A 17,256-nucleotide genomic window follows, 5' to 3' on the forward strand; every position below is an offset into this window, starting at 1 on the left:
TCCGTTTTTTATTTTTTTTTTTAATCTTACATTACAAAACTATTGAGTTTTTTTTTTCTTTTGTTTGTTTTTTTTTTTTACCACATAGCTAGTCTGCTTGCTGTTTGGTGTTGGGCAGTAGCTCATAGTTGGTTTAACTTGTTTGTTGTAAATAGCTGTATTATGGGGTTGATAGAAGTAGTGAGACCTCACATGAAGGAAATGTGGTGACAGTTACACTAAAACAGTTAGCTATAAAAGGCTACAGAGTTTGTAGAGCTATAGAGTTTGGTGATGACGCTCTGTTTTTAGCAAGCTTCCTCGAGTAGCTTTATTTAAACAAACTGATGAATTCAGGTTGGGTAACAGTGTATCCCACCAAATATGGCTAAATTGTTAACATGAATTTTTGATCGCATCCAACAACATCATTCCTACCAGTTTTTTTTTCCTGTCCCTGGAGAGTCATGGCTGGTTGACATTATTCTGCTTTTCCACATGTACTCCTCGGCCTGTTTGACATATTTTGTTCTTTGTCACCTCTGCAACAACATACTTTTTATAGTTTGCCTCCAGCAGTATGACGTACACAAGCACTTGACAGCACAAGTGGTGCGGTGGCTCAATTATAGGAGTAACACGCTGGGGAGTTTTTCTTTTTTTCCCCCCTCCTCACTCAAACTGGAGTGGAACCAGCAGATTTTGACGGATTAGCCTCATTATACTCTTCACATAGACTTCTATTAAAAACCCTCAGACAGACACTTACATTATGATCCATGATGAAGACATCCTTAGGAAAGAAAAGACAGCGTATTTCCTTCTTTAGTGTCTGTCTGATGGCGTTGATATTTTTAACCTCGAACAACAAGCACTGTGATTGTTATTCCTCCACTTAGCACCATAGAATATTTAGCCATCCTTACTAATGCTATTCTAAGATCTATTTGCATTAATCAGGAGTTTAAAAAAGATTGCATGGCATTCATTACACATGGGGCACTGCAGGCAAACACGTACACACAAAGCACACCCAAACACTGAAATATGCACTATGAAACAGGCTGGTGAAATATGCATAAATCAGACGTGGTCTTGCACACAGAGAATAAAATGCCAAAAAATGTGAGAAGTATTGCACTGAAAGCCTGCCCAGCCATTTCTGTTTGAGCTAAGCACTCATCATTTTGAACAAAAGCGAAGAAAATTGACCATTCTGCCTGTATTTATAGGACATCCATCATTCATAGATTAGATAACCTTTTACTTACTGCATTTCTATTGCTCAAGTGTGTAACACACTGCAGTCAGTGTCATAGTGATTATCAGAATTTTTCCTGCTCAATTGGAAACACTGGAACTCCAATTCACCATAACCTTCTAATCTTCTAAATTTCATTTTCTGGGAGAAATGTGTTAATGGATGCCTTCGTGTTGTGGAAACAATAAGTGATTTTAACTAAAGACAGAGCCCTGCCTTGATAAGTGAGCTCATCTCTAATCCTAATTGTGTCAAAGACAGGATTTACCACTCCACTTTCTAAAGAAGCACCAGGGCATTGCACCAGAGTGTGGTTTGCAATCAATCTCATGTGAATATCGGCAGTGTTTATTAATTTTGCAGTGTGTACAAAAGCACGGAGGCTTGTACCTTTTCTTCGGGAAATAATTGGCTGTAGCTGTCTGTAAATACATGGTGTGAATCATAACCCTCCTTATCAGCTGTTTGCCAGTCCTGCACTGTGAGAGGGAGGGGGGGAGCATGCAAAGCAAAAGCCCTCTTTCACATTCAGAATTCCCAAAAAATTATATTTAACCTAGCCAGTTTAAAGAATAAATCCTGGTAATGTTAAGCCCATTATCCAGAGTTTACATCCCCATTCTAAAACTTCTAGAACTCCAGAAATTTTCTTGCATTTCAAATCCCATGTGCTTGAGCTCCCATGATATCAGTGTGCAGCTATCCCTGGTGAAGACATTTCCATCCATTTATTGTTTTTATTTTCTAATCCTGTATAATTGACCAAGCAAAGGCAAGAATGACTCATCTAAGCCTTCTTTTAACCAAGCTAGAAATGTAGGACTTGGAAGGAAGAGCAGATTTTATAAATGGGAAAAAATATATATTTAGTCTTCTTACAACTGACAGCATCATGTGGTTTCATCTAAACTACTGCAGAGACACATTGTAATACTGTAACCTGTCAGTCAACATAGTTTTAAGTTTGTTTTGATAAACTGTAAATAATACAGCAAGACTTTCATAATGCTAGAAATGCTGAACCAAAACCATTTGTGTCAAATGTTTTCCAAAGCGACCACATGCTGATGATTAAACTTGGTTCTCTTTGCAAAGAGAGATAAAATTGAGATTACATGTTCACTCTTGATTTTGGAAACAGCAGCTGAGAAAACAGACTCACAAGAGGATGTGTTTAGTAGCTGTTCTCAAGCTTTCAGTCACATGATCTTCATCAGCAGATGGAGTTCAGTTGTTATGGATTTGGCATGTTCAAATTTCCCTTTTTTTGTGAATGCTTGAGGGATTTCTTGTCCATGTTGGTTTGACAATTGAGTTTCAAAGTTGAAAAATTGGAAAAAAAAATCCTTTGATTTAACACAGTGTTATATTTCTGGCCTACGTGTCACATATGGTGCATGTTGGCTTGCCGAGCATTTTCTAATTCACAATGAAGATAAATTGTTTGACACAAGGAATTTTTTTGTATTTTGGATGTAAATAACGTGCCAGAGTGCATAAATAAAGCATCAAAATTGAGCTTTTTTAATCACAAACAAAAAAAGAGACATGGAAGGTCTCACCAGTGGTGTAGTGGAGGTTATACACAGATATATGAAGTATAGTCACATGATTTTCTAGATCTTTACAGTAAACCCACCCATCAGCCAAAAAGCCATTGGAATATATAGGAGAATATACTAACTTCCTTCTCCCTCACCTGCATCATACCTCATCAACTACTACACCACTGGATCCCGCTGACCCCCAGACAGAGACCTTGTTTAAGCCCCAACTGTCCTCAAATCCTTGAAACGCCCCTGCATGCACCTGATCTGTGGGGCTGCTGAGACTGGATTTTCTTCTGGGAAAAGATGAGTGATGATAGCAAATGTCAAACCATTTTAGACAAGCAATTCATTTAGTACATATACTGATAAATATATCAACGATCGTTTATTTACTGGCCTCCTGTTATTGTGCAAAAGTGGCCCCTGGGCAAAGCAGGCTGAGTATCCCAAACATATAAAGTAATGTAAGGATTTAAATCTAAACTGGATTGCAAAAACTTGTAACATTTGCTTTATATATTTGCAGAAGCTAAAAGCCCTACATTTCCCTACATGTGCTTCATATATCCTTAAAATCGCTGCTGGGTAATTGTGTAACTATTCAAAGAAATTCAGTATGCAGTGTAGCCAAAAAGGTCGCACACTTTTATCTTGAATTGTTTTGATAAATGCAAAATAACTAACTTCAAAATAAAAGCACATTATAAATTCATTGTAGGTAGTAATTTGGATACTTTTGCAGTGCGGGAAAGTGAATGGATATCCATGAAATCCCGTGCGTCTCCCGAGGGACCTGTGGGTGCGCGCTGAGGGTGTACACTGCAAAAAATATTCAGCCTACGAGTCATTTGCGTAAAGCATTCACAGTGAAAGTGTCATTTTTTGTTTTTTCGGAGGTGAAGACATGCATGCAAGGTGATAAATGTCCCTTGTTTCCTTTGCGAAATTTGATGTTTGCAATGTGTCGACATGTCATGTCCTTTATGAGCAATCTGCTCTGATCTACCTTGTTGCACTGACACTTATTTCCAGACATTTATTTAAAGAGGCGAAATTACCCAGCAAACAATATACAAGTGGAATCATCTTGTCGCACTGAGGGAGAAATCCGCCGTTTAAGGAGAAAATAAAAAATATTAAATTTGACATTGAGGCTCAACAGCATTAAAAACAGAAACGGACGCATTTTTTGCAGTGCGCCTAATGCTGAAGTCATTCTCCGTCTCATACAACAGCAGCCAAGGACAAGAGAGCATCAGCAGAGAGAGGGAAAAGAGGAGAGAGAAAGGTGCCTCCTCTCGCCATTGCGATAACTGTCTCGGTGTTGAATCGATGTCGGTGTCCAAGCTGCTCTAACAGGAGGCGATAGGAGTGGCGGAGACGCGCGGGGATTTAACTTCACACACGGACAAACCTATGCGTGGATTTCGGCTCTTTTTCCCTTCGCCAATGCAAAAGGAAATATGCAGCGAAGCTTCACCATTCTCTACACCAGTTTACTGGGGATGTGCTTGGGATCAAGCTCAAGTTTTCCAAGTAACATCAATATAGGTGAGAATGGCGCACACGCAACAGACCTATTGTCTCAGCATTGAAACCTTTATTCCAAGTTTGCTTCATGCCTCCTTTTGATTTATGTGTTTTCCCTCTGATTCGGGTCCAACATTAACTCCTGTTTCTTTGCTGCTCAACAGGAGGATTGTTCCCCACCGAATCGCACGAATATGAGGTTTTTCGATTCGCCCTCTCGCACCACCAGGACATCCCCAAACTGGTGCCGCAGGTGGATATGGTCAAGATGGGGAATAGCTTCTCCATGACATATGCCTGTAAGTATCACCTCACTGGAAGCAGATTATGCTTACTGGCGTTTTGCATTTTCTGTGTGTGCAGCCCGTTTTCCATCCCCTCAATCTGTTGATCGACTTCGTAAAGAGCGCTTTGAACTCCACGGGTTTAAAACATGCGCAGGATAATCGCATAAAAAAATATAGGCCTACTGATAAAACTCCCGTTTGTTAGTGGGTTATCATGGTAACTGTTGCGTGGGACGGCAAAGGACTTCTTTTCTCTGCTGCTTTCCTCTGCGTGATTGCAGCCTGATTTTGCGCTCTGGAGAAGCCACGGGGATTTAAAACCAACCTCTGTAGCAGCAGTAGAGACCCAACGGTCATATAACATCAGGTTTTACAGCTATATGAATTTGAAAACGGCTGCCGCTGATCCCAGTGCGCCTTTCTTTCTTTCTTTTAACCGAACAGGAAAACAAAGAGCCAGAGCGCAGATCGGGGCTCCCAGGCGATGAGAACAAAGAGGGAAAACGACTCTTTAAGTGCATATCTAATTAGCTACGAATCACAATCCGATTATCTTTTTCTGGCAGAACGCACACTATTAAACCATCCTTCCCTAAAACCTCAACAAAGACATGCGCGCAGGGTTGCGCAATACATATTTCAACTTTTAGCACTTCAGGACCTGATTTTTCTAATCTGATCTTTATTAGAGTATATGTTCAAGAGAAAGAGCTGTTGCATTTTCAACTGAGATAATAGCATGCTGGCAATGGGATGCAAGATTTATGGTCAACAAGGAAGTTAAAAAAAATAATTACTTGGTCAGAGCAGTGAGGACGCCATTCTCCTGTGGGTGATAATGTGTGCCATTATGCCACCCAAACATAACTCCATGTCTTAGCGAGACAAAAGAAATGCCAGTCGAAATTGTTTCTTCTTTGTTAACCCTGCACTTATCCCTCCTTTGTATTCTGACAAGAGTTTGTCACCCTTGAGGCTTTTCAGCCGTGCTTTTCTCCTTCCATCCTCGACTCCTCTGAATTTGCCTGTGGCTCACTCACACTCACTACAGTGAAGTCGCACACTTCCAGGAGATACCCTTTGACAACTGTGCCTTCCTGACTCTCTGCCAGGTGTGTGTCTCAGTGACAGACATTTGATTACTTCTTTCAGACATTGATTTTAGCATTTCCACTTTGATACGTGGCTGGCATTTAAAAACTGGTCTTTATTCCGTTTTCACTGGCCTGGATGCAGTTGCAGATATCAATCGGAGCTCATAGAATGATCAATGGAGAGATGATGCATTTTTTTCAAAAGACAAAATTTGAGCATCACTGTGGCTCAGAATGAAGGAAAGACTAAGGAACAAACTCTATATGCTTTAAATTTTCTGGTTCTGTATGTTGAATAGAGACATACGTCTGTTCAGAGATGAGGCATTGAATTGTTTTCTAGGATTTTTATGTATACCTGTTACCACACCAGCCAACACAATTCACTTGTGCACTCGGTTAGTGTATGGTTCAAGAACAAAGCAGTGCTATAAACCAAGAATATTTAGCCTAGAGTAAATACAACCTAATATTAATCAAATCTTCAGATCTACACAAGTAAACATCACCAGGAGAAATCTGACAGCCTCAAATTTTCAATCTAGAATATAAGACAGCTTTCATTGCTTACCCTTTTTAGCAGCAATGGAAAACGTGTAATATTAAGCAGCAAACCGTTCTAACTGTGGTTTGGAATTTGGTGCCAATCCTAGATCTTTCTGTGAGGACTAAAACCTCAGTTCATCCATCAGGGCTCTCTGAGACCAGATGAGCCACTGAGCAGTACACACTCCTTGACGCAATGCAAAAGACAACATTGACGTGTCAATGTTTGGGCTCAAATAGCATTGTGGCAGTGATATCGTTTAGGGGTCTGGTAACCCTGCTTGCCAGTCTGCCATGCATGTAAGAAGTCTTCAGGGAGCCTTGGATCGTCCCACTATCTTTTCTTGTCCCAAAGACGTTGGATCAAGATCTTAGCTTCAGTGGTAAAGGAGACAATATACCCTCAGAGGTGATATTAGCTATAAAGTCTTACAGATTCTCTGCATGGTGATCATAGTGTCAGCAGTGGGGCAGTGCTCATGAAATAAAATTTCTGATGAACAATTCCAATGTGAGGAGGTCTGGATTCATAGGAGTCTGGTTTCAAAGGTCAGTGCAGGATAGAGCCAGCATCTGCAAGAAGGTAGCTATTGACAGACGAGTTATTGCTTTCCCACTGCTGTAGGTTGAATCTTGTAATGGCCAGGATATTGCCAAGCTTCACCACCAGAGCTTTGGCCTCTTCCTCCTTTTGGGAACCAAATCTCCAGAGACCTTTGTCCACATAAAAGGACTTTTTCACCATCTCATGAATATCTTATCCCAACTGGCAGTGATCACAAATGTGCTTCTGCTGTTTATATGTCTCATCCTTTCCCTCTGTAGTGTACGTAGCTGTAGCTTTGGGAATGGAACCTACTCTCATAGAAATTGTCTCTGTCGCTGGTCAGCTGTCGAAAGACGATGATCACTTTGTCTTTGAATTTCTTTGATCGGATCCCACTACTGTCCAGCGTGGAGGGCTAGTGTGCTTGCTGATGAGTGCACTGGAAAGTGAAGGGTCCTCATCAACTAAATCACTAGCTTTACAATGTAGAGTGTGTAACATGGTGCATGACAAACGTCTGCATTGTCCCTCACTGAAGTTGTAGTGTGCTAAACACTGAGTTTACGGATATTGTGAATTTCCCCTGTGTGGGACTCTTATCTTTCAGTCTTATCTCATCTGTTGGGTCTTTGGTTCCTCTGCTGGCTTGTCTTGATTCTGGATCTTATTTAAACTACTACACTAAACAGGGAGGAACAGCATACTAAACAGTGTTAGGCTTCTAAAAGCACATAATAATAATAATAATAGTAATAATACAAAGGTTTGGTACTAACAGGTAGCTGCAGATTATAGCAACAAGCAGCTTTTTAAAACTCCATTCAATTGCAGAAAACTGAGCAGAAATCCACCTACTACCCATTGAACACCTGTTCATTAAATATCTCACAAAGCTAGCTCAGTTACCCAAGGCCTTGTCCACATGTACCTAGGTATATTTCTTTCTTTATCTGTTTTGGCATTTTATCCACAAGCAAACTGCATTTTAGGTCAATTAAATTGAATGTTTTGAAAAAAAACTGTCCAGATTTAACATTTTCAGAAACTCTGTTTTCAGTGTTGACGTGCAGGCAGGGGTAATGTTTTTTGCTGTGTATATTTGGCTTGTGAAGCATCATAAATGAGGCAACATTTTGTGCAATGGCAGATGTAACTAAAATAGTTCAGGCTCTAATCTTGCTAACTTTTTACAAGTTTCCACATAAATATGCAATCACTCCTCCATAGGGCTGGACAAATGGCTTAAAATGCTATCAAGATAAAAATCTAATAATAATATCAGTTGATATCAATAATTATCCCGTTCAAGTCAAATCATCTTTTCTCAGATTTTTTTTTTTTAGAACAAAGGAGGGAAAAAAACCCTGTTTTAAAAAATGTGCGTCCTTGTGGACCAAGCCTTAGAGTCCTGGAAATGCTCCAACCTGATTGGCAGAGAGACAGAGGCCAGTGAATGTTCATATCAGAGAATCTAGAAGCCTTTCCCACACAGAACTTTAATGTAATGTGGTTGTAGCAGTTGTTATGAGAGTTAGTTATGAGCTTTGAATTGGATTGGAAATAAAGCATTATGTGCAACAGCACTCATGCAGATTTATAGACACTGAGTGCTAGCTGCTGGCAAATGTCGAACACTATCACAAAAAGGAAATTTGCTCTTGTGTGTTGGGGAATAGGAGATATCCCTACACATTACACGCATTTCACATTATTTAGTATGATTCTACTACCTGTTCATAAAAACAGACTTTATGAAGTTCCTCCCGTCCAGAGCTTTATAGTGTGTTCAATTTTGCAGGAATGCATTTAAAGAGCTGCAGAACACATTTGAAACCCCCACCCCCACCGAGAGCTGTGTAATGAAATGTAAACACACCCAAAATGCCCTCATTAATGAGAAGGTCCGCTGCTCAGAAGGGAATGTGATGTGAATATGAGGGTCAGGCTGCGGCTGAACGTTTCAAGGGATGTCGCTTGTGGAAAAAACATGGTGCCTAAAGCAGCAGAGAGGGAGGGAAGGAGGGAGGAGGGGGTACAATGATGTCTTAGTCACAGTGTGCACTCAGTGGAGAGACAGCAGCACCAGCATACATACAGTTAAAGAACAACATGGCGATTTGGACTCAAATGGCCAACATGCAGCATGGCGTACCTTCTGTTAACTACCTTTTCTTTGTCTTTTTTAATGAGAACATTGCTAGATTTTCTTTTAAAATCCATGTAAAAATTGTGTGAGTGTAAACGCAGCTCTTTTGCAAAAGAAATACGAACAATGATCAATTACCATGTCAGGAAACTATTTGAAACTGATAATTTGATTAAGGATCACTGCCAATATTCAGGTTTTCCCAGAGCTTAACTAGATCCAGGCACTGTCAGCACTTCAGGATATCTACAGACTTTCTCTCCATCCAGGCAACCCTCTCAGTCTTCTGCCATCAAATATGACATCTTTTCTTCAGTGTGTCACGCATATCACCGCAGTCCATGGGTATGATGGTGGGCTGTGGAACAGGCATGTCAGAAAGATTCACAGCAGAGGGAGATGGCAAAAATGAAAGTGACACCTCTTCCTGCTGTGTGTCACTCGTTCTCAAAGAGTTTTTGGATGTGGAAGCTATAGAGACCTGTTTGTAAGGAAGGGCCCTAGGGCCCGCTTATAATGAGTCAGATGAGAAAAGCAGCCTATTCCTGGGTCTCTATTTAGTATGCCTGTGTGGAGGAGTGTGCATGTGTGTATACGTGTTTGCATCTGGGTGCCTGTTCTGGCATCTGTGTAGGATGTCTTGAGTGAGTGACAGTTCACCTCTGTAAAGCGTGTGAGTGTGGGAATGTGCCCAGGGCTCTTGGGGGTCGGCAAGTGTGAAAAGCAGCGGGTGAATGGGCCCTTGTGCATGGAGATGAATGGAGCTCCGGATGAGGGTGATACCCATCAGCTGGCTCTTATGACTAGCCACTTCCTCTAGAAGCAAGCCCTCCCACCACACACACAAAAACACACATGCTCACACACACTCGCTGGCACCTGCCTAAAGAGCAGGGGGCAGGAGGCTCAGGGGTTGGGTGGACTAGGGCAAAGGTGACAGAGAAAATCAAGACAAGAGAGAAGGAAAAACATAATAGATAGAGACATCGAATGTTAATGGCGAAGTGATTCATTTGTGTGTGTGTCTGTGGAGTCATCGGGGAAGTAATGATGATGGCGACACTGTCGGCATAATGTGAGACAGGATACTGGAGCTAATTTGAATTTCTCTGTCTTCTCTCTTACGTTCACATACACAAGTCATGAAGTGGCAGAGTGCCTGTATTTTTAGCATTTATTATCATGGATAATAGCTCTTTTTCCATATGCACCTTTGTTTTCACATGTTCAGTGAAAGCACTTGCTGGACTGGCTCATTTTACATGTGTCCAGTGGTTAAAAATAACTGCCAGGGATGCTGTATGTACATGGAGAATATTAGTCACTGTTCCCCTCAGTTAGATACCACATTACCATAATCTGCTATTGACTTGGTTTGTAATAAGGACGTCAGTGAATCGCTAGCTTCATGTCAAATCCCCTGCAGGCTCACGCCTATATTATCTACCCTTCTCTTTGATATCCGACATGTGTGTGGTGAGATTCAGGCTAAGCTTTGGCTATTTTTGGTAGGAAATCTGTCTGAAGAATATAGAACCTAACGACAGAATTTTTAGAATTAGATGTATATTTGGCTCCACCAGTCACTAACTTGCATTTGATTTTGTGTCCAGTTCAGGCATCGTGGTAACAAATCTTTCATTAAGACTAATTAGTGTTCATGGAGAAGACGATTTGGGTTGTCACTGGGATGTAGGCAGCAGTATTTCCCAGGGTCTCTGAGGGTCGGTTAAAGAAGACTCGAGGTGAATCTATGACGCAGCCATAATCAATAAACAGAGCAGCGTACAGAGAGCTGCTCAGCCAATCAATATGGAACAGATGAGAGGAGGCTGGGGGGTGCTTCCCTTTGGGCGGGCCTAGAGGACAGATATGAATTACTGTTGGCTGATGGGATGTATGTAGGTCTGTGTCACAGAGAGTGTGTACAGGTAGAGGTCAAGTACTGGGCTGATCGAATGTTGGTGATAAATCAAGACTATAGTATCAGTGATGTCAGTGGTATTTACATTGAATAATGAGTATAAACATTATAGTTAAAACTAGAGATGCACTGATTTTGACATTCTGAGCTGATACTGATGTTTAAAATAACAAGTTGATTGCCAATACCGATATCAGTGTTTTTATATTGTTAGTTTGTATTAAATGAGATTTATTTCCCCTTTTGTACCATGGAAACAAAGAAATCTACACTATGAAAAATTAACTGAACAGTTTCCATCCCTTCATTAGACTACCACTGAATGAGCACAAATTCAATCATACAAATTTCTGAAAGAACATTTAATATAACATTTCACATAAAAAACATCTTTAAAATATAAAAAAATAGCATCTGCTTCAAAAGCCTTTTTACTGTGTATGTCGTAATTCTCTCTCTAATATCAGTTTTTATTATATTTATATTTATTATATTATATTTATTTTATTATATCATTGTGAGGACATCAACAAATTCCTCCTTCAAACAACAGTAATTGCTTCTTACAAGCTTCTTACTTAAACTTCATTTTACAAGTTTACAGTGAATGCATCATGAGGACGTTATAATTTATCTTCACCCAATCCGTATTTTTATTGACTGGAGTAAATAGTTATTTTGTTCTTCTTGGACCTGCTCATTAATTAAAGTTTGTGGCTGTTAATCTCAAGTTCTGCTTTCAAGGCTGTGCGAAATTAATATAATGTAACTGAAAAGCATAGGCCACTGCCATCGGTGAAAGTCATCTTATTTGCTGATAGGCCAATAACAGTCAATAAGGGAAACATTGGCTGATACCGATGTTTAGCCGATAAATCGGCTGTCGTAGCTATATTTGTTGTGGCACTGAATGTTTTTATCCAGTTTTTGATCAAATTGTTCTGTGTCAGGCTGTAAGTTTTGTTTTCAGATGCGAAAAAAACAGGATGTGAAGTCATGGATCTGATGTAGATAGTCAGGAAATATTGAGTGAAGCAGTGCTGCATTTTTTAGTCTGATATTGTAACCTTATATAGACACTTGTTTAATAATTCAATCCTTAAAAAGAAACATCAGGACAGACAGCTAGGCTTTTGCAAAGGAAATACCCGTGCAAATTTTTGGACTTATTTTTATGCACTAATGTCAAGTTGAAGGTCAGAGTTTATTAAATAAGTTATTGAATTTATTATTAGGAGTGGTTTGAATGGAAGTGACAGAGGCTACATCCACACTAAAACGCATATCTACTGCTGCAGTTGCACCCTGAATCCATACTACTCTGCCGTTTTGGAACCCCTGAAACAGAGACCTTTGAAAATAACCCAGTTTTTGTTTGTCTGTAAGTTTAGTTTGTAGTTTAAGTAAATCTCTGGGGTTGCGTTTCAGTCTAGATGGGCTAAAACAGAGACTTTTGAAAACGATGACACAGACACCCAATTTTGCTTCCCAGTTAGGTCTTATCAGTCACAATGTGTGAAGCTAAAACATTACAACTAGGCATACAGACTTTTTATTTGGTTAACATTGCTTCTTTCCCATTGCCATGGCTTCCTCTGCTGATGGATAACGTTCCTCGTACTGCTCTAATATGTCACCGTATAGGCTTCGCAACAAGTCATATTCTTTAACGACTGCTTTATAATCATGTGTTAATTTCAGTAGTAGATCCACCTTTTTTTAAGTTCAAGCAAAGAAATTATTGGTCTTGCTTTTTGCCATATTTTCTGTAACTAAGCAACCAACCACAGAGGAGACAGTCTGCCTCCTGTTTTCAGCAGCACGTGCATGTCCTCTGTATGTGATTGGTCATGTGATATGTGTTGTCTGGCGTGTTAATATGGATAGAGATTCTTTTTGAAATGGTGCTTGTTTACAGAGACACTTTTTGCTTTTAAAATGAAAAGATATTCATGTGTATGTGGTCTGAGAGGCAGAGAGATTATTCACAGACTGGTGCGGGTGTGACTCAACATAAAACAAAAGATATCATGGTATTACAGTTTATTTTGTCTGGTTTTGTCTATTGTTCTTATCAGTATAATGGATATAATTGCACTCCACAAGTTAACCTTGAGTTTAATTGGGGAACATTGTGTCATCTCAAAAAGGAAATCAGACAGAGCAAAAACAAAACAGTCAGTTAGGCGGGTTTTAAGATACATCGCTAAGTTAACCAATCCAAACTGAAAGAGGAAGTGAAGGAAAAATTATCACTCACACACTGACCTCTTGATACAGCTTTGACTTACTATACTTCAAGTGTGTTTACTTTCAGTTTTACCTGAAAAAATAGTATTTCACATCAATGATATCCAAACTTTTTGGCTTGTGGCCCCTAAAAACAAATCAGTGTTTACTTGTGATCCATCGTCACTGATGGGGTTTGTTGTTGGGTCGTGACCAGGTCAACCAAAGAAGGAGATAATTTCCTGCTTTATTCTAATAGTTTTTATGGCCCTGAAAGACCTAATTATCCACTAATTCAAAGAAAAGATTTGACAATTAAGGTTGGGGTTCATCTACTGCAACATTTACCTTGCTTAAGTTTTCCTCATCAGAGCAGTTTCTTGCTCTGCCGACTGAACAGAAATGTGCACACGCATGTGAGACTGCTTTGCGAAGTTCTGTGGTCACACTCTTGCGCACACACAATAGCTAACAAGAGACAGAGCTCGAGCAGATGCATTTAATGTATTATTCAATGCAGCACATCCACTGCTATCACTTCATGGAGTTATAAGCATAAATATGTAATAATAACTACATGGGGAAAAAAGACAATTGAACTAACTCTGTTAAGCGCTGTTAAAAATATGCAGCACTCTAAGATCTGCCTGGAGAAACTGAAATAAAAAAAGTCTCCTGGAAACTTTATTTCTGTAGTTATTATATTCACCCTCTTTGCTCCATTCTTTCCCCACAGGGGCAAACAACACCCTAGAAAGGAGAGTCTGAGCTGGGATGGAAGTGTTAAGAAGAAGAGGGTGGGGGGGGTGGAGGTTAAGCTGCAATTTCAGCCCCGGTGGCTGGTGTCAGGGAGGCTCTGGGGTGTTGTATTTTTTTTGTGTAGCTACTGTGTCAGTCATTGAGGTACAGCTGTGGTGACTGACTTCCACAGTGCATGCATGTTCAGAGGGATTACCGAATGTTCAATGGGTTATTGAAAAAGGCGGACGAATAGCAGATCACCGCTCCCTCCTGACTGTTCAGGACATGACAGTTATTTGTCGAGGAGAAAACAAAGAGAATGGAGGGAGAAGGGGGAAAAAAGAAAAGAAACTGACGGTTGTTCTCCTGGGCTAGAGTCTGGCAGGTGCTGGTTTGATGAATGAGAAGGCTTGGATTTTTTTTTTTTTTTTTGTTCTGGAGCGCCAGGGATAGAGAATGGCCCATAGCAATCAATGTAGATCAGCCAAAACTGCTCCCCAAGCAGCCGAGTGATAGAGTGTGGAGCAGAAGGGGGATAGAGATTTCTGTGTGTGCCTGCGTTGCTTTGCAGAAGAAAGGAAGAGGAAATGTGCACATGGGGCAGGGGTTGAGGGAAGAGAGAAATGGTTAGGAAGGAGAAAATAAGCAACCTGTCATTTAATCTCCTCACCTGCTGTGTGACCATTTTCTAAGAACAACTTGCCACATAAAAGTAACCCCAATGGCCATCCAGCGCCTTGAGGAGGAATTCGGTTGTGTTGACAAGACACCAGTCTTTATCACACATACACTTCACCACATAAACACACACTCCACTGAACACTGTGTCCGCTCTGTTTCTATTTGTTCTCCTCATTGTCTTTCTAAGCCTGCTCCCAATCCTTCTCTGTATTCATACAAGCTCACCAAGTATTTAAAACAAATCTGTCGTCTCTGGAGGTAATGGCAGCTGGGACATGGAGGTCTGAGCCGAGACGTGTGGGGCTGGCAATTAGAAAACAATGTGTTCGGGGGATGAGGACCAGGATTTGTGCTGCGGGGTGGAGGGACGAGCGCCGGATGATGGCAGCTGTCATGTTTTTTCGCAGCAAAGACAGAAGCAAGTCTCTCTTTTGTCATACGGTACATCTCAGGAGCTTCTGTGTACTTTAATGAGGAACAAAGCCTACGAGCATATTAAACACTGTGACATAGTGTAGCTGCTCTAGCAGTGACAGCACAGCCGCACAATACTCGCAGTACTAAATGACTGCCTTGCCATGACACCAGACCTGCAACAATTGATGAAAGTTGGAGGCAAAACTTGGTTAGGCATTATAGGCAGTAAGACAAAATGTATTCATATATTTGAACATTTGCCTACCATCACTGATTTTAACACACCGGTTTTACTGTGTGGGTGTTTTCAGCTTTTTAGGCTCATGCTACAAATCAGTGAACAGGAATAATGCATGGATTTATACTGTATATATTTGTCTGTTTGCTAAGTCCAGCCCCCCCACTGCTTACTGTTGCTACGCCTGTCAAGCTTTCTGTTCTGGCACAGGATATTCACTGTAAAAATCATATACTTTATTTAACTTAAAAAAGTGAGTGTCAGGGCTGCCTTCAATGTTTAAGTTGACTGAATTTGAAAAGATGAGTTGCATTATTACATAATTACCTCAACTTGTCTTCTTAAATTCAGTCAACTTCAAATTTTAACTTTTTTTTTAAGATGAAACAAATAGTTCATTTTTACAGCAGTTTATCATAGTGTCGATGGCAGATTTATTTAAAACTATAAGGCATCTTTGAAACAAAGAGTTTTTGACTTTTGGCAAAGGTAGAAAGCTTCTCAATTCTAGCTGGTGATTGTCTTTTTCTGTCTATGACACTGTCGCAAACACTGAAGGCTTAATTTGCAAAAAGAGATCTCCATTTTTATTTCTTTCTCTAATTCATGTTTTTTTTGTCTGTGCAGTCCAGAAAATACAAATCAAACCAGTGTTGGCTTTTTTTTTTTAATTTTTAGAATGGCTTCTATCGGGTTTTTTTTTTTTTTGCAAATTAAGTCTTAATGTTTTCTTATAGCTAGCTGATTGGTTAAAAACTCAGTCTTACTTTTCTGACTCAGCTAATGAAAAGCTACTTGGCTTTGGAAAAAATAATGCTACATTAGTGTTTGGCAACTAGACATTAAGCTAGTTAGCTGTGCCTGTGCAATTTATGTGTCCCTGAGGGTCCACGTTGCTATTTTCTTTGGCAGAAAATTGGTGGCAGGGCGCTGAAGAGTGCCTTATCCCAGCGCTTCATAAAAAAAAAGGCACTGATCATTTGATGATGATACTTGATGAGCTTGTACAAGATTTCAGTATGACGATAAAAGCCCAACATTCACCGGCAACCAGGGTTGGACGTTAGCACCAGCCACCTGCCAAATGCAGGTAAAATATGCAAGTGGCTGCTAGATTTGGTTCACCCACCAGGCAAAAACAATGGCAATGTATTAAGGGGTTGGTAGCTTTTGAATTCCACTAGTCACAGCGGCTGGTAGACAAATAGGTTCCTTTTCAACCCTGCCAGCAACATTAATGTTCAGCCAGTCTGCCCCAACAAATGTGCTTTTCTGTTTTTTGTCCCACATATGATACAGCTTGGATAGACACAGCCAGAAATAGCTTTGCCTCCATATTCTTAGTTACCGGGATGTCAAGTCCCAACCCATAAGATTGGTTGCATTTAAAAAAAAAAAAAAAAAAAGAAGAAGCATGAGTGTCGCAAAAGTGTCTTTCTGAAAAGTTTAGACATTTCCAACAGGAAGTGCTCAGAGTGGCTGCGCAAAAAAGATGAAGTACCCTGAAAAAAACACTTTGTGGAGGTGGCCCAGATGTTCTTTTCTCATTGGTAACAATAAAAAAAAAAGATGTTTGTGCTCAGAAAATCAAAGTGCCATGTGAACACAGGCCCCTACTCCTTTGCTCTTGTGTTTTTGGTTTTAGAATGGCCAAATGCTCCTATTAAAGCCTTGTGCATACCACATCAACGTGGAGAAACCAAAGACTGGCTCGCCTGCTGTGCCTGGTTACAGCTGAGATAAGCTATGATTATACATTGTGACAGAGGGGTTTGGTAAACTGTCAATTTTGTGTGTCAGTGTGATGAAGTACCTGTATTTGTTGTGTATTTACTTGATTGTATTAACCAAAGGACCATCTGGTCAATGATCAATGAATTGTTTCTGAAGTGATTGAAAATTAATTAATAATAATTGGTTATTCATTTCAGTCATTTATCAAGCAAAAATGACACGTTAGTTTGATTTAATGATGTCCCCTGGAGGATTTAATGCTTTCATTTTTCATTTCATGGATTTCTGGATTAAGTGATTAATCTCAAATGATCACAAAAGTAAAAAAACAGATTATCAGCAGTAACGGTAA

At 40.0% G+C, this 17,256-nt stretch overlaps 1 protein-coding gene across 6 annotated transcripts in view; it reads left to right on the plus strand.

Annotated features, from left to right (window-relative positions):
* The first annotated feature begins 3,752 nt into the window (after nucleotides 1-3,752).
* gria1a (glutamate receptor, ionotropic, AMPA 1a) overlaps nucleotides 3,753-17,256 on the plus strand; it is a 96,779-nt gene continuing 83,275 nt past the window's right edge. For 2 of the 6 annotated variants that reach the window (XR_015777298.1, XM_088081285.1), the window contains exons 1-2: nucleotides 3,759-4,341; nucleotides 4,485-4,619. Coding sequence is in view for 5 of the 6 variants with exons in the window: in XM_088081285.1 (XP_087937411.1) it covers nucleotides 4,254-4,341; nucleotides 4,485-4,619 (223 nt within the window). In the remaining variant the exon portion in view is untranslated. Of the gene's footprint in view, nucleotides 4,342-4,484; nucleotides 4,620-17,256 lie in introns of all 6 variants that reach the window. The other 4 variants (XM_088081287.1, XM_088081286.1, XM_088081288.1 and 1 more) reach the window with 4 other exon arrangements.

The sequence above is a fragment of the Plectropomus leopardus genome, chromosome 8, assembly GCF_026936395.1.
Source record: "Plectropomus leopardus strain MGB_pleo_1.0 chromosome 8, ASM2693639v1, whole genome shotgun sequence".
Classification (NCBI taxonomy): Eukaryota; Metazoa; Chordata; class Actinopteri; order Perciformes; family Serranidae; genus Plectropomus; species Plectropomus leopardus.